Source organism: Simochromis diagramma, unplaced genomic scaffold, assembly GCF_900408965.1.
Source record: "Simochromis diagramma unplaced genomic scaffold, fSimDia1.1 OVJJ01000646.1, whole genome shotgun sequence".
Taxonomy (NCBI): Eukaryota; Metazoa; Chordata; class Actinopteri; order Cichliformes; family Cichlidae; genus Simochromis; species Simochromis diagramma.
In genome coordinates this window covers 6,827,351-6,845,189 of record NW_024387279.1, presented here as the reverse complement: position 1 = coordinate 6,845,189, position 17,839 = coordinate 6,827,351, and the positions used below count along the sequence as shown (strand labels likewise).

The 17,839-nt window shown below is 42.8% G+C and overlaps 2 protein-coding genes across 5 annotated transcripts; one reads left to right on the top strand and one right to left on the bottom strand.

The window, feature by feature from the left end:
* Positions 1-575: 575 nt before the first annotated feature.
* On the top strand, positions 576-10,127 carry LOC120715840 (bone morphogenetic protein 7-like). Its single transcript, XM_040003065.1, has 7 exons — positions 576-1,361; positions 5,013-5,202; positions 8,105-8,253; positions 8,352-8,558; positions 8,908-8,981; positions 9,067-9,177; positions 9,268-10,127. Exons 1-7 carry the CDS (start codon positions 965-967, stop codon positions 9,415-9,417), a joined length of 1,278 nt encoding a protein of 425 aa, XP_039858999.1. The 5' UTR covers positions 576-964; the 3' UTR covers positions 9,418-10,127.
* On the bottom strand, positions 9,553-16,464 carry LOC120715839. Of its 4 annotated transcripts, XR_005691749.1 has the most exons (5): positions 16,239-16,464; positions 15,794-15,967; positions 13,163-14,330; positions 10,115-12,027; positions 9,553-9,933 (listed from the first exon to the last, which is right to left on the bottom strand). XR_005691749.1 is itself a non-coding variant. In XM_040003064.1 (4 exons), the coding sequence occupies exons 3-4, from the start codon at positions 14,207-14,209 to the stop codon at positions 11,647-11,649; spliced, it is 1,428 nt and encodes a 475-aa protein (XP_039858998.1). In that variant the 5' UTR covers positions 14,210-14,330; positions 15,794-15,967; positions 16,239-16,464; the 3' UTR covers positions 9,553-11,646. The 4 variants fall into 4 exon arrangements, 1 of the variants encoding a protein (XP_039858998.1); XR_005691750.1 differs by lacking the exon at positions 16,239-16,464 and having other exon boundaries at positions 15,794-16,204; XR_005691751.1 differs by lacking the exons at positions 15,794-15,967; positions 16,239-16,464 and adding an exon at positions 14,434-15,766.
* Between the last annotated feature and the right edge of the window lie 1,375 nt (positions 16,465-17,839).

The window sequence follows — 17,839 nt, the reverse complement described above, 5'->3', positions numbered from 1 at the left end:
TTGTTTTTCTAATTCAGAAATAAGAAGGAATAAATAAACAGGTGAAAATTACACGCAAAATAATAAATTCAAGCAATTAAATAATGTAATGATTTTATTGAGTTAGCTCTATTTGTGACTTAATGTAATGGTATTGATTACAAAGTGGGGGATTTTGCCAACTTTCCTCTTGGCTTTTGTCGCTTTTATTGAATTTTATTTAATTTTTTTTATTTTTCATGCTCGTCTAACGTCACAGTTTTTGCTCCTTGCGTTAAATATGCAGCTCTAGATCTCTCTTTGTTTGTGATTAGTCAGCTGACGCCAAACCGCTCTTTATGTAAACGCGGTTGATGCGGAACACTTGGGCTGATAACTTATCGTGATTACGGTTGTTAGGTTTAGTTAAGTCATATAAGTACAACGGAGTCGGTGACTGCTGCACTTGCTTCGTAGTACGGATCGCTAATGTGCAAACGTGTAAAATAGTTTAGTTTGCACATCAGTGAGCATGACATGGCATTGAAGTACTAAAACTATGACCACAGAAAGAGGTCACAAAGACTGACTGTCAGGTAAGAAGGGATTACCACCAATGCAATGCTCTGATTGGACCCTGCATTCATAAACACAGGACGCTCTGTAGGTACCCCACACCCATCCGTGTGATTAACACAGAGCACTTCACTGTAGAATACAGCAGCCCCTCACCCCCGTTTTCTTATTCTGAACTGCTCCTGCCCCTCCCCAGACACACCGACCTTAGTAAGATCCATCCCCAAGTTGCCATTAAGACGAGCGCACAGCTGTGGCACACCGAAGACCCACGCGCAACGGCAGATCATCAATGAATGATATTCGGTGTAGATAGGTGGCAGTGTGTTTGGTGTCAACCACACGCAGGAGGTATCTTTATGACGAAACAGCATCTCCAGTTTTATCTTTCGACTAATTCGAAGCGCGCGTAAAAACTGAGCTAAAAATAATGTTGACAAGCGCCTTGGCAAAGATATCGTTCCTCCTGTCGTGGGGTTACTTAGTGCTGGCCACGCGGGTCGCGTTCTCCAACTTCTCCGTGGACAATGAAGTGCGCTCCAGCTTTATCCAGCGGCGACTGAGGGGCCAGGAGCGCAGAGAGATGCAGCGGGAGATCCTCTCCATCCTGGGGCTGCCGCAGCGTCCGCGTCCGCACGTGCACACCAAAAGCAATGCCGCCCCAATGTTCATGCTGGACCTCTATAACACTATTAGTATAGACCCAGAACAGCACAGGTATTCAAACTACGAGACCGTTTTACCAACGCAGACCTCCCCACTGGTGACCCCACAGGACAGCCGATTCCTAGAAGAAGCAGACACGGTGATGAGCTTTGTCAACCTCAGTGAGTAGAGCATGTGTGACTTTTGAAGTCAGGAAGTGTGTTTACTTGGTTGTTAGCGTTGTATCATTTGATTTAAGCTGTTTTCTCTAACTCCTCCATGCTTAGATATATATTTAAGTATCCTAAGATTATATCACTTTTATGCACCAAGTCCACGTCGTTCATCCACATCTGAAACTCCTTCATATCCAAATGACTAAGTCACCCAACCAACCTTGTTTATGTGGATGGTTTGATTTAGTCATCTCAGAATTCAGTTTTAGAATGAGCCCTTTCTCTTTTTTAGTTCGTTTCCGGCAGCTGCAATACAACAGACAGCATTAAATGTTTCTGTCTGTCTCTCGTTTTTCTTTTATAATCTGTTGTTTCTGACTCTTACTTTTGGTGACTTTCTTTAGTTGAAATCAAGCATTATGCATTCCAAGCTGTAAATGTTATGACAACATGTATGTATCTGGTTTCCCCAGAACCCCTTCAAAGCTCTCAGGGAGAGGCTTTAGCATTGCTTAGTTTCGCATGACTAGAAATTGAACAGGCATTTCTCAAGTTCAAGGGAGTGAGAGATGAGTCGATGAAGACCGAGATATAAACTGCATCTAAGCATGGTTATTGGTTTAGTAATCTTCCAGGTGCCTGTGCGTGCATTCTTCCGTGCTTGCTTGAAGGGCAGTGGGAGCTTGGGTTTATTCAGACATTATTGAATTTATAAAAGGCAAATCCTGCTTTGTTTTCCATGGAGATCGTGTGGAAGCTCCAATATTACTATGGGAAATCAGCAGACCACATGCTGTTTGAGTGTGTGGTTACATCCCAAACCAGCTCTGATCTTTGGGCTTGCACAGTGTTATTTAGGTCAATGTGCAGAGAGTGGGGTTTGGTCACCTGAAATATGTCTCCAAGAAATCATTAACCTCCCTTTCTGATTGGTTGTCAGTGGCATCGAACTGAAGCTTTATATAACAGGGCCTATTAGAGTTATTTCTTTTCCAACGAGCACATAAAGATGTAGTTAATACAAAACATTTGGAGACCACAAGAAAATCTCAAACATAACATTTTATGTCCTCAGTCCTGAACTTTTAACTGACAGTCCTTAGCTAATGAGATCTGGAAAGCTGTTTCTGAAAACCAACAGCAGATTTGTGTGGTTTCACATTTGAGAACTTTGATTTTAAAGAGCAGTGAGAGGGGGGGACAGAGAAAGAAACAATGAGTGTGTATTATTTTGCTGTCAGGCTCACCACAGCCTCTTGTGCAGGCTCCCACATCGTGCTAAAGTGACTCTATCTTGGTGGTCTCTCGATGATTGCTTCAAGAGTGAACTGGATTACGGTATTTCCCTTCCAAAGACCGCAGCTTCCAATATGACGGAGAGCTGCTGCAACTAATTTTATCCTTTTATATAAATCCGGCCAATCTAATCAGTGTCTGTAAGTGATGTGAGTCGTGTTAGAGAGATGGGTAAAGATTTATAATGCGATTCACAGGTGCAACATATAAACATGCTTACTGTCACTATAAAAGGCAGCTATCGTGCTCTGCACATTTTCACTGTCTTTATACTGTTCTGCATTTCTCTGCTCCTCATCTCGACTCCTTGTTTACCACTTCTGCAGTCTTTCCCCTGACATGTGTACACACTCATCCAATATGCTTTCTCTTTTTTTCTTTCTTTTTTGCATTGACCACAGCACACCTGCAGAGCATGAGAACAGGCTTTTTTTTGCACAGAAATGTCACCATGTTTAGATAAGATGCAAGAAACTCTTGTAGCGGGAGGAACGACTGAAGAACAGATGGATTATTGTGTTTTTCGAGAACAAGCAGGAAGACATGTGCTTGTCCTGCTAAGCCGATTGAACAAAAAAAAAAAAAAATTCCATTAAGATAATTTTTTTCCACTCTGAAATGTATTACTGCCTTGTGTGTATGTGTGTGTGGCTTCTCTTTTACGTGTTAAAGCAGATTTATGAAAAGGCTTTCTCTTCTTTGTCTTTGATAGTTCTCTTTCAGGGTTGTTAAACATAAAGGTCATGGATTCATGGATCTCGAAGGAAATTAAGTGTTTTATTTGTCATCACCTTTTATTTAAACTAAAGATAAAATGTTTCTGAAATTAATAGACTAACTTGCATATCCTGTTTGTTTGTTTTTTTTTAGTGCAGATTTGTGATCCATCTTTAAACTCCCATGCTGTGAAGAAGACACTTACTACAAAAATTGCTATAGGTTAATAGTGGCTCTGCAGCTATGTGGCCCTTTAGCATTAGGGGTAATCCAAAGTGTTGAAATGCCTCCCAGAGGGAAGTTTGCATATCTGAGGTCTGATCTCTGCAGCTAATGGTCCCTAACGTAAACACACCAAGTCCTTACAAGCAATTATTGCTTTCATAAAATCACCCCTCTCTCCCTTCCAGCATTTAATTGCGGTCAAACAAATGACTAGCAGGGTTCAGAATGCACTGCTCTTAACGATGAGCGGCTTGTGCGTGTGTTTCTGCGCTAAGTGTTTGTAGACGTCTGTGAGTCAAAGCATGTGTGAGAGAGCTCTGCAGTGCCATGAAAGAAAAAAAAAAGTTTCTAGCAATCGAGATCTTGTAAGGATGGATGTTTTTTTTGTTTTTGTTTTTGTTTTAAACAATAGTGTGCTCCATCAGTTGGAGTACAGGATGATGTCATTGCTGGTGATGTAGTGTGTACCAGTGAGCAGGATGTGTTTAACATGGCTAATCGCTGCTCCCCTCTGCTGCACACCTCCAGCAGAGACCCCGGCTGCTCTGCTGTTTCCAAGGACAAGCATGTTGACTAATGCTGTAAAAACATGACACTGGCAAGCTCCAGGAAGCTTCGGGGTCTTTCTGACCACTATTCTTTTTTTTTTTTCCTGGAAACTCTGAGTGTTGGAGAGCTTCAGCCGGCTCAGGACTGGGCGGAAACCTCGCAGTGTCACCAGCTACTGCTGCTCCACTTTCTCCTACAGTCAGGCTGAACTCACCGGATGGCGACGTATTGCAAAACGATCAGGGGGCTGTAATGGGCACAGACACTGGGTGTAATGGCACATGTGAATTTGTGTGCCTCTCTATGCTTTATGTGAGCGTGTTTGTAAAAGTACACTAGCTGCTGTGGTTTTCCGGGCTGCGCCTTAACTGGGCTTTTCTTGTGGTCAGCACATGTGTGCAATTTAAACAGGGAGCCAAACTGAGCCATGAGTATTTCTTTCTTCCTTTCCTTCACATTGGCCTGTATGGCAAACTTGGCTAAAGTGATGTTTAGATCAGTCATTTTACTCATGGCAGCAGGATTTTTCCTATTTCAACCCGAGTGCTTCCGAGCTGCGGGCAGAGCAACACACATCAGAGAACTGACTGAATGTTTTGAGAGACCACAGTTGCTTTACCATCTGATTGCACTAAGTGGTTTGCCTTAGTGCCTTTTCAGTGTCTGTGCAAACTTTCTTTTTGAAGGTCAAAAGGTTTGTTTTTTTTCACCTTGTGTGTTTGTGTGTGTGTGTGCCTCTGGGAGAAAACAATAAACCGTTTATTATGGCGATGTTGTAACCAGATGGTCTATAAGGGGGATAATCCTTTTTAAAGCACATCAAAGCCACCACCTGGTCTTCAGGTTTGTCTGTCTGTTGTCGTCTTGTAGTTGATCAGGATCAAGATCTTCTCCTCCAGCGCCATGCTACAGAGTTTCGCTTTGACCTTTCACGTATTCCAGAGGGAGAGGCCATCACAGCAGCAGAGTTCAGGATTTACAAGGATCTCATCCAGGAGCACAGTGAGAACAAAACATTCAGAGTGAGTCTCTACCAGGTGCTGCAGGATCCTCCAAATGGGTAAAGAGAGTTTCTTATTTGCTCCTTTCTCTGTTCTTAATTGATATTATCATATATGTCAACCTTTCTTTTTTGAATTCATGATTTCTCAGATCATTGAGCTCGACTCCATGGTTTGAGTCCTCTTGCTGAATTTCAACAGGCTAAACACTTGTTTTTCTTAGAAAATGGGTTGTTGGGCTACGTTTCCCCACAGCTTATTTGTGCTGATGTTCGTGTCAGTACTGCCACTGTTGACACAGAAATTAGTGTCAATTACGGAAATACAGTGGCTCTCTCAGAGTGGTTTACTCTCACGCTGTCTGAGAAAATCAGCTCCCAGGAGACCGGTGTTTATATCACACAGCTGAAGCTACAAAATAACACCAAACCATCAACACGTCAGTTTTTCTATTACGCAGTTATCTCTCCATCATACCTCCGGGTTTTCTCTGCCAGTGTCTGATATGTTTTTAACTTTCTTTTTATTTTCCTTGTTGAAAGCCGCAGGTGAATTTACACACCAACTTCCCTCTAACCTCAGGGAAAAGTCTGTTTTGTTTTGTGTTGCATTGTTAACACAGATGTCTTGAAACTAACCAGCGAGCTAGACCTGAAATAATAATTTGATCAATAAATTAGCAGTTTCAACATTTTTATTTCGATAACTTAATCATTTGGATATTTTTTTCCAAGCAAAAATGACATAAAATCCCCCCAGAATAAGCTTTTCACATGTGGATAAAAACTAAAACTCACTACAACATTAAGATTTCCTGTGATACACTGATGTAACTGCATACTTTTCCTGTGTATTGTATTAATTTTTATTAACTTGTGGTAACTGGCAATTCCTAGAGTTGGTCATCTTTTTTAAAAACTTTATTTACATTTACATCAGGCTTTCTCACTGTCTGAGGCCTCATTGGATCTTTTTAAGGTCGTTATGTCTTTGGCTTTGAGAACTCAAAACTTTACAATAACAACCATTAAATCACATTTATTATTTAGGCTGCTAATGAGAATACTGGTATTGTGTCAAAACATTAATTTGCAAAGCAATAAGAAATTATAGATACCAGTGTAATATAAAATAATGTGGTGTATGTCATAAGGTGCCTGATTTACTGATTCTTTTACATTTACATTACATTTTTATACCTTCAATGCCAAATTAATGTTTTGAATCTGAAAATATTTCCATTAATATTCTTCATATTTGTTGCTTTTGAGAAGGTGCTCAAATTTTGGTTTCACAATTTTAAATAAAATCAGACTTTTGGAACCAGGGAAAATCGACAGATTTTAAGACCCTTATGATGGAAACTTTTAGAAATTCTGCTGACACAATTTAAGATTTAATAAAGGGGGAAAAAACCCTCCAGGTTTGTATTTCAGTCCAAACAGAAACTCATGGAAATGATCACAGGCGCAAACAACACCTACATTTTGTTTCTTGACTGACCCCCAAAAAAGAAGCCAAAACTGTAAAAGTCAGTCTCTCAAACAATTTCTTTCTTAGATTTGTGGAGCTAAAACTTAATTTTGAGTCTTCATAATTAAAACTAATTAATTAAAACTAAAGATAAAGATTAATAACAAATACAGCTTTTCTAAAGAAAACGTGTAGAGACATGACAAACATCCAACTGCAGAGGACCAGTCATTAGAAAAATGATTACGACAGGATTTACAAAGAAACTCGTACTAGGTTTTTATATTTGGTCAGAAGCTTGTAAGATGGCTGATAACACACAGCACCACCCCGTCGGTGTATTTCACTGGTCCTATTGTATCAGCTGAATTAAAGCTGGTCAGCAATGATTTAAAATCATGGGTTTGGATAAAAAGGGGTCATGTGCCAGCCAGTAGGTGTAGATTAAAGTGTTTTATCTGTGAGAGTGGGGCTGCCGGCAGCACCATTGTCATTCAGACACACAAAAGCCACTCCACACAGACGAGCAGGCAGCAGGACAAAAGACAGACGTCTGAAACTCAGACTATAAACAAAGCAATTCTCTGTTGAGATCTGCCTCTAAGCGGACACACATCAACGTTAAAGTGCTGCTTTGATAACATTCAAAGTGGGAGGACTGCATGATTTAGAGGGGTAGCTGTCAGGGAATTTAACTGAGGTGATACTTTTACATTTTAAATTAGAACCGTTTCATTCGCTTCCACTTTGCATTTATTTCCTGAAAATGTCAGCATCATATAAAATGCTGTGCTGTTAAGGGAGCGATAAAACCACACACACACACACACACACACACACACACACACACACACACACACACACACACACACACACACACACACACACACACACACACACACACACTGCTGCAATGAATTTTTCCCTTCAGCTTGGACTTCAGCAAATGAAATGTGCCACTTAGATTAAACTCGAGTCTCTAACCATTGACTGGTACAGTTTCTCTGATCCGTCTCCATCGTGGGTTTACCCTCAAACACATTGCTGAAGCTTAGCACTTTAACCTCACTGTAACTGGTGAACTTCAGCTCCACTGTACTGGTATAGTGAGCTTGAAAAACAAAACAAAAAAAAAACATAACAAGTGGTCCAGTACTTCTGCACTCTAAGTCGTACAGGATCTCACATATGCTTTTGACATTTGTGGTGTATTAAATACTGAAAGCCAAACATTTTCCCAAGCATACCACATTCCTTTAGATGTGTTTGTATTTTCAAGAACGTCCACGGGTTCCATAAATTTCACAGAGGAATGAAATCCATTTGCAGTGAAAAACAACCCATCATGGTGGGGTTTCACTGCATTTTAATTTGTGTTCTGTGGAAAAGTCGATCGACTGAGTCCGCCCGGGAAAGATTTTACTTTGCACTTGGAGCTTTTCTGCACTGAAATCCCTCGAGTGTGTTTACATTTCATTCTGTCCTCAGTGACTTGGAGCTGTTCCTGCTGGACCGGCGAGAAGTTCTGGCTTCAGAAGAGGGATGGTTGGTCTTTGACCTGACCACCACGAGTAACCTGTGGCTGGTCAACCCTGAGCATAATCTTGGCCTGCACTTGGTTCTTGAGGACAGTCATGGTCAGTGATTATCCAAAATTGATTCTACAAAACTGAAAAATGGAGTGTGATCCATGGTAGTAATATTAAATAAATAAATCAATAATTGATTTCTGCAGGTCAGAAGAGAAACCCCCAGTTAGCTGGAGTGGCAGTGGGCGGTGGGCCTCAGGACAAGCAGCCATTCCTGGTTGTCTTCTTCAAAACCAATGAGGTGCGACTCCGCAGCGTTCGTTCAGCCAATGGCCAAAAGGGGCGCCAGTCAAGCCGCTCTAAACCCCAGAGGACTGTTCAAGATGCACTGAGGGCAGTGGAAGCTGCAACAGGTTACTGAACCCCTAAACCCTCTTTTCCCAGATGAAGACGACCTCCCTTGTACCCTTAATGATGAGTTTTGACACCTCAATGTCAATAAAGACGTGATTTGACATTTTTCCAGGGGCAGCAGTAATAAGCTGTATAGGCTGAGCTCACCCTGACTAACATCTGATACACACTCAGTCATTTTGTTCTGAAAACAGGCCTGAAATATAACAGAAACCACTCAGTTCAAAAAAGGAATGCAAAGGTTTCTCCTCGTAGGCGTCTAAAGAGTTAAAATGTCACTCATGAGCGGAGTCATTTCAGGAGCTTTAAGAACCTGTTGTGTCAACTGATATTTGCTTTTGTTTTCAGCCAATATCGGCATCTCTAAAGAAGGATGTAAAAAGCACGAGCTGTATGTCAGCTTCAAGGATTTGGGATGGCAGGTAAAAACTAAAATTTATCAACACTTTTTTGAAAGCATTTCTTCAAAAGTGACAATTAACAAACACTTAAAAAACCTCTGACCAGGACTGGATCATAGCACCAGAGGGCTACGCAGCATATTACTGTGAGGGAGAATGTGCTTTTCCTCTGAACTCCTACATGAATGCCACCAATCACGCTATTGTGCAAACTCTGGTAAGCCTCAAACGATCCCTGATTAAAGGCATTTCCTCTGTAGCCTCTGCTCTCCCTGAGGATATATTTTGTATTTCTTCTGTGCCACAGGTGCACTTTATCAACCCAGAGACGGTGCCCAAAGCCTGCTGTGCCCCAACACAGCTCCACGGCATCTCCGTGCTCTATTTTGATGAAAGCTCCAATGTCATCCTCAAGAAGTACCGCAACATGGTGGTCAGAGCCTGTGGCTGTCACTGACTACTCATATTCCCATCTGTGACGCGTACAAATCCAGAGAGATGCTGAAGAAAGGCGGAATCAGAGCGACGATTAACTGACTGGTCACCGGAGAGCTCTTGCCACAGAGCTTTATTCTGGGGGTCTGTTTTTTTTATTTTTTTATATGACCAGCAGCTGAGCCAGCTTTAACCACTACCACAGCCCAAATAGAGCTACTGGTCACAAAAAGGGATTTTGTTTTCTTTGTAACGGATTTAATTTTTTTTTTTATATACCTTTGTGTGAAACTAGAGAGACTGCACCGAAAGGACTTCGAGCAGTGTGCAGAAGTTTCATAAGCTCAGAAGGAACCTGTAAAAAGTACTGGCAGTGGTGTGCGCTATCATACATGCAACAAATATCTCTATTTGAATTCTTTTTAAAATAAGAATAAAGAGTTTTGTCTTTTGTGGTAATTTAATTAAAACAGACTTTACAGCTCATAAAACTGTAAATCTTCCTCTTGAAGCCGCTCACCATCGTTTTTGGATGAACCTGTGTTTAGATGAGAGAAATGAAGGCAGTGAGGTAATGCCAGTGGGATAGATTCATAAACATTGCAGTTGTTCAGAGATTTGCCAAAATATTAAACCCACTCGCAGGTGAAGTAAATAGCATTTAACTGTGTTTTCATAATGAAATGTTCTGCTGGGAATCGTGTGAACGTGCCACCCACCTGAACATTGTCGCAGGCCTCACTCAGCAGGACAACTCACTCAGGAAAACGCTTAAGCATCACAGCAGATTCCCTAGATCCCAGTCTGGTTGAGCATCAGTGGGCTGACCTGGAACAAGGCTGGTCAATGAAGGCTCTGACTGCCAACCTGTTCAATCCACACGACCTGCTACGAAATCCAACATCACTCCTCCATCTGCTCTATCCACACTTTGTCTGGTGTCAGAGCAGAGCTGCAGCTGGACTGTATATTTTATCGCATTAAGAAAGTTAATTATTTGAAACTCTAACCAAGATTTCCTTTTTTTTTTTTTTCCTCAAACATTTTCTCAGCAGAAGTATTATTCGCATGTTTGGCTTGTAAACGCCTCCTCTGTAAGTACTGAATGGGCTGCACAGTTAACACATGGAATATTTATTTCTTCAGCTTTGCTTCACCTTCACCTACAGCACCTTGTGTCCAATAACTCTGCCATTATTATTATTATTAACTCTACATTTAAAGATCATCCTATTCACTTAAAATGAACTGTTAGGCGAGCCGTGTACACGCACACTTTCCAGTCTTTTTCATGCCCACTCTTAACAGTGGGACACATTCAAAAAGGAGCATCAGTACAAAAAAGAAAGCACAGCATATACACAATACAATATATCCAGGCATTAAAAAAAGGGCATTTATACCGACATCACCGAGAAGCTTTGTGCCTCTAACGTAGCATATTACACTCACACATCACAGCCCACGCTTTTAAAAGCACAGGTTAGACCTGTTATCGAAGAAATAGAGGTAGAAGCGTAAAATGAAATCCTTCTCATGTAGCGAAAAAAATCACGTTCGTTGTAAATCTGAAATTGTCAAATTGGTTAAAGTATCCAGTTTCCAATTCGGAGCGAAGTTTCCTTTTGTGATCACAAAGAACTTTTACATAATACCAGGCAGGAAAGGGAGAAACTATCATGAGCAGCGAAGACCTGAGGGAGTATTTTTATGTGCTTTTCAAGGAACGTGGGCTGATTTAGTCAGAACTGCTAGAAATAATAATACGAACACTTACATCAGAGCCAAAAACTCAAACACGCTGTCCTTTGAACTAACAGGGTTTCCCTCAAACGCATTGTTACTGAAGCGGTTTTATGTGGCAACACAAATTTTACACTTTGGTTCTACATTTCAAAAAGAAAACGTCTCACATAGCCTGAGTTCTTGCGTATAAGATCTGAATTATGTGCTGCTGCAGACTTTGTGTAGGCTTACAGCAGATGCAATGTCGAGCTCTGACACGATTCATGTTGTCAGCGTGTGATCCCTGACTAACCTTGACAAATACAGCATGTGTTATCACACCTCCGGGGGATCCTGAGAGTTAATCTTTCCTCTTTAAGCGGTTCCTCCTTAGATACAATCATCATACCGACAGTCAAGCACAGAAATATGATTCAGGAGGTAGAATGACAGTAAATACAGGCTGATTAGAAAAGAGCTGAAAAGCAACCAGCTAGCTCCCTGCAAATGAAACAGCCACTGTTCACTACATGCAATTAGTTCCTGGACCTCTCAGCTCAGGGGCTGAGAAGTGCCTCCTGCGGACCGCCTCTGCGCCCCTCTTCGGCTCCAGTGCTTGTTCCCCTGGCCTTGTGGGAAGCAGTGTGCTCGGGCCAGATTGTGGATGTGGTGCTTTAAGGGGCTCACACCCTTCCTCTTCTAACTTCTCGGGTGAGGTTTTTGGCTCCGATGTGACTGGCTGTGGAGCCTGGGGAGCTAATACAGGTGTGAGAGCCAGGCAGACATCCCCTACGCTGAGCTGGTGGCACTGCAGGCCGCAGAGGTGGGCAGTCCTCTGAGGGCTGCAGGAAGACCAGCCGCGCCCACGCACGAAGAACGGGTACTCCACATACACATCCACCAGCTCCTGCAGGAGGCAGACAGATGCATACAGAGGAAGCTGTGAGACAAGCACGGCTTAGACGTTTGCTCACTAGAGGGTGGTGTTGTTCCATTATGGTGGATCTATTCATAGTTCATGTGACAGCAAGGAAATAGAATTAACAGTACACATGGATTTCAGGTTTTTATGCACATTATCAATGCATACAAAAATTCACTTGTTACACCATCAGGTTTAAAAGCAAGAATATACTGATTGAATTTTCTGCGGGTAAGTACACACCTTTTAATTTACCCAATTATAGATTTTTCTTCATCTTGTGCTAAACATTGCAGAACCTCCAGAAAAAATGGCTTTCAGGCATGAGGCAGATCTTACTGGATATCTTCTTTTCTTAACTGCCAACAAACTCAGATCATTTCCCTGTTTGCAGCACTCTCCTTTGGCCTTAAAATTACTACTGAAGGCGGCCACAAAAATAGCAACAGACATACAGCTCCATCTTATAAAAAAGCTGCTTTATTTCCCAAAACAGCTGGCTGCTGCAGTGTTTTGCAGAAGACACAGATACAGGAAGTGCAAATGCTCCTGACTATTTTCAGCTTCAGATTAATACAAGCTTTCTATGCTAGTATTTTTCACAGCCTGTAGTATTTTATTGCAAATCCCACAGCGCACTCAAGGTGTTGCTAACAGTTTTCTTGGCGATAATGGAGCGCCATGGCACTGAAGGATAAGCTTGGGATGCACATGCATTACACCTTTAATTCAAGCTATTCATGCATTTGAATTTGCCATTTAAAAATTTCACTAAGTTCAGTTATTATCTTTTATGTATGTGAGTGTGTTTAGGAAGACAGTGATGCATGTAACCAGGTAACACAGGAATGTACGCTAATGTATGTCTGGTGTAAGGATAGCAGCTGTTCTGGATTGTAAATACCATTAGGTCTGAGAATAGCGGCTAAAAAGCATCATAAATACCATACAAAATAAAATAATGGTTTAGAGCTTTTGAGCAGAAGTCAATAAATTAATGTTTTTTACACCATCTAACCACGAGATCCAGATGCTCTTTTTGGTGGGAATACTACGTTAAAAGAATAGTAACAATAATGTGTGCTATGAATATTAACACCACAGTGGGAATTTCTTTCACCTGGCTCTGCTGGTCGTGAAGCATGATGAGGAGGCGGGAGATCGAGGACGAGGAAGTTGAAGGGGAGATACTCTGCACCGTGCAGCAGCTCAGGCGCAGGTCTGGACAGGCCAGTGAGCCAAGCAGGAAGTCTTCAGTTTGCAGGTGCTCTACCCTCCTCAGCCGCCCATCCCTGAGCTCAATCAGAGAACCGGCCACAAAGTGAGGGAGGAGCCAGGGGAAACTGTTAGGAGAGGCGGTGGAGGAGGAAACGTGCTCAGAGGAGGGCCTCGTGGAAGCGTCCTCCTTCGTGAAGCCGCCAGCGCTTTTGGAGTTGTTTGGGGAAACTTGTATGAAGGAATGTCCTGAAATAGAGGCAGCCTTTGTTGATCTGTGCGACAAATCAGGTCGAAGTTTGGGGTTCTCACGGGGAGAGTGAGGTAGGCTTGTGCTCAAAGGTGAAGTACTTGCCCTTTCGACCCTGGGAAAATACTCCGTTTTTCTCTCTCCTCTCCTCATGTATGGACCTTTATGCCTGCTGTAGGTCTGCCTCTCTGCGCTCAAACTCTTCTCTCTTGAAGTCTTGTGCTTCTCCCAGCTGTATGCTCCACTCGCTCTGTGGAAACCCTCCAGGGAGACAGCGTTGAATCTGGAAGGATAGTACGGATGGCCTGGGTGGAGTGCAGGTGTGCCAGATATGTGGCTTTGGTGCTGATAGTGGTTAGGAAAGTCCCATCCAGGGTGCAAGGGGTTGAACTCTCTCCACTCTGCCCAGCCATGATGCTCCCTGAATGCAGAAAGAATCTGCGGTTTGGACCTGTTAGGTGTGGGTGTCTGCATCCAGGGCTGGTACAGGGCAGTAACCCGTCTCGGCACGGGCTGGAATGGGCCAGTGTGCTTTGTGGTGAGTTCGGTGTGGCTCTTGTAAGGGTATGGCGCCTTAAAGTTTGCAGCATCGCACTGCTGTTGCTGCTGCTGCTGAAGTGGCGAGCTTGGTCTTTGGTCCCTCTTCTTGAGCGGGAGGCTGTCCCTACCCGGGACCAGAGCCGAGTTTGTTGTGAAGCTCATGGGCTCGAGCTGATCGTCACTCACACCGACACTCCCGAAGAACTACAGGTGGCGTTGTGATCATGTGACACGGGCTCCATTAGTCTCTTGGCAACTGTCGCCGATCCAAGGTCGCCACAATCTGAACAGCAGGAGAAACAGTTACTAATGTACTTCATATCCCCACAGACAAGTTGTCAAGCTGGAGAAAATAACTGAATTTGCCTTCGTAGAGTCTCTCTTACTCTGGTGTTTCCCCTGTCTCTGAAAAATTCACAGAACTTTCCCTCTCTCCCCTCCCGCAAAAGTACAACATGGTGAGATCAGTGCCTGTGAATATCCTTCCACATCTGAACAAAAACTCCTCCATCAGCTTCAAATTACAGCTTTCCAACCACCAATTGCCATATTGACAGGGCTAAGTTTGATGGACACCTACCAGCTCCTTTGTAAAAAAAAAAAAAGAAAAAGAAAGAAAAAGTTACTATGGTTACAAAGTGCTGTACACTGTGCTAGGTGGAGGCATGAGTGTAGCGGAGACGAGGCAGAGCAAAATGTTAGTGGTGGGTGTAAACTCAGGGGTTAGATTTTATCAGTAACACAGTAAACTTTGAGGTTAATAAGGTCGGTCAACAATGATGAGGAAAATGTGTGTGTTAAGTGACTAAATGTGAGAGGGATGTTAAACACACAGACCAAGCTTGCATCTTTCTCATAATGAAGAGAACCCCCTCCAGCACCTACAGAAACCCTATCATCCTTCTTACGTGCATGCACAGTTGTGAGTCAGCTCACTGAGGTGGGCTAAATATAAGCAGTCTGTGGCCAGACACACACCAGTTTCAAGACGCTGCAGACATGCTCTTTCATATATATATATATATATATGCATAAAGTGATGCAGGGAGGTAAAGGACAGTAGAGGACTTTTACAGCCTGCCAATGCAAAGCTCATCTCATTATGTCATCATCAAAGCTGAGCGCCGCCGCTGAAAGAACTTCTTTCACTCATCTTGACAGTCACGTCTCTGACATAAAGCTGCTTCTCTGTTATGTGTGCGCGTATCTGTGTGCGCGTGTGGTATCAGACGACACCCACACAGCGACATTCCTGTGCGAGCACCCGGCGTTATATCAGGACGCATAAATAGGTAACTATTTGTCAGCTAAACGCTTGCAGTGTGAATGTAAATTAATTCAAATGGATTCGAGGTGTGGGCCACTCACTCACAGTGACCTACACAGGTACAATCAGATCGTGCGTCCGACAGGCCTGCTCATGACAGTTTCTCCATGCTCAGTGACCATATGAGGCGATCGTGATCACTACAGGTCGCTAATCTATGGAAATGAAATGTATACACAGCAGCATTTAGTGTGTTTGATGCCTTTATGGTCGAGATAATCTGCGCCGAGGTCAGTACTGTTTGCATATCAGTAGTGGCAATATTGCGCTTAGTTTGCTCGATGCTTTCTTTCTGTGAAACTGAATATAATCAGGTTTAACCTCTGTAACCAGTTGAAGCAAAGAGTTTCTCAGACATGCATTCAGAGCACAAAATCATCTCCTTCAAAAAAAAGATTATCTATGGATGATACACTTACTTGCATGTTTTTCCATTCATCCATTTGTGTCTCCCTGTGCATCCATCTTCACAGAGAATATCCATCCATGTTCAGGTCCAACAGGAGCGCCGACTTTCCACAAACACACACGCACACACACACACACACTCACGCACACACACACACCTGTCTGTCTTGTGTCGTCCTCGCAGGCTGGGGGAGGAAAAAAGCCAAACGGAGCAGAGTGAACAGAGGCATCCAGACAAGCTCAACAGACTGTCTATTAGACACACACTCCTCTCTTCTTTCTCCTCTCTTCTTTTCTCTTCTCCCCCCTCTCTCTCTCTCTCTCTTCCCTCCTACTCGCTTTTACATTTTACACTCCCACTCTGCTCAGCCAGTCAGTCAGCCCTTAACCTTTCTCAGACTGATTTCATGCCTCTCCCTCCCTCTCTCTCAGTCTCTCACACCTGAACTTGCTCACCCTGTGTTTGCTGCCGAGTGGCACTTTTAGCTTCTCTTCCATTTGTAATCATCCTTCCTCTCCATGTTCCACGCGCTCCCTCTCCCTCACTCTGTGGCTCGCTCTCCGTCTCCCTCTCTCTCTGTTGTTGGGTGTATAATTAGAAATGAGACTGCTGTGCAACTCCTCAGCTGATGGTAGGCGTATGACTGCCTGATGGCTTTGGCGCTTTGCCTGGTGGAGTGAGGGCGGGAAACCATAGCTTTAGCCTGGGCATGCTCACACACACACACACACACACACACACATGCACATACAAGCAAATACGACAAAAAAGAGCCCACAAAACAGAAATCTGAGAACACAAAGTCTTGCCTTGCTGTTAATTCTTCCTGTTTCTCACTTCCTGTTCTTTTTTTATCTTGACTAAAGTATTCAGAGATTCAGCCTTAAGCACACATGCTAACCCTCTGGAAAACAATATCATAACAGTTGGTTGTCGTGTGGGAAACATTCTGCTTTCTCATCTGACTTTAAAACACAAGAAAGAGGACACGGCTTTTGATGTACGGCTGCCTCAGCAACACAGCAGCCTGGGTCCCAGCTACTGATTGTATTTTATTTTTTTGCAGGGCCTCAGCAGGTGAACCCCCAGTCATGGGAAAGCCTACGCGTAATTCAGTTTGTGGTGAAGAGGATTTCTTACTTTGAGTCACATCATGCTTCCTCTGCCCACTCTCGCTTTCTGTATCTGCCTCTCTTTTGATTTTTTTTCTTCTTTTTTTTGTAATCCACTGGTGTACGCACATACGCACACACAAAGAGAAAGTTCACAGCATGTTAAGCGATTGCATTGCATACCTTTGCCACAACCAGCATATTCAGGCTAAACCACCACAACCACTGACATTTAGAAAAGAAATGTTTTTATTGATAGAAATCGCCAATGACTCCCACTACTTCCCAACTGCTACATCTACAGCTTGTATTTACAGTTTCAGTTTAGCGCTTGGCACAGACACCAAGTGTGACTTTCAGTAGTGAAAGTTTCCATGCTTGTGCACAGGGAGTTAGAGGTTTGCAGTTTTCACAAATGTCATGCCTTTGCACGATTCACACATGACTGAAATATCTTTTTTTGTTTTGTTTAAATATATCTGTTTGTTATCTACCTATGCAGACCAGACATATGTTTATATATTTTTTCTTTTGATAATGTTCTCGTTTGTTTGTTTGCTTTCTGTGGATGATCAGCAAGTTGGCTTCTATTGTGCTGATTCTTGTTGTACAGATTCTTGCAATGACTCACATCAGTATCTTTTCCTGCTTGCATCTGAAACCAGACACTGTTTAAAAGCCACTTTCAAGTGCGATGCTGTGTTTTGGAAAAAAAAGAGAGGGGGGGGGGGGGGGGGGAGGCAGTGATGTAATGCTGCTCGAAGCCTCTGCATGCAAATATTGTATAATCAGCAAGTCCTGCTTAGAGAACATGGAACTGACGCCTCTTGGCCACTAGATGGTGCTCAGGACACACAAACGATCAGATATAGTGCTGAGTGATGGTTTTCTCTCACACTGCTACCTGTCCTTTTTTTGCCACTTGAAAACTATAATTATTATTA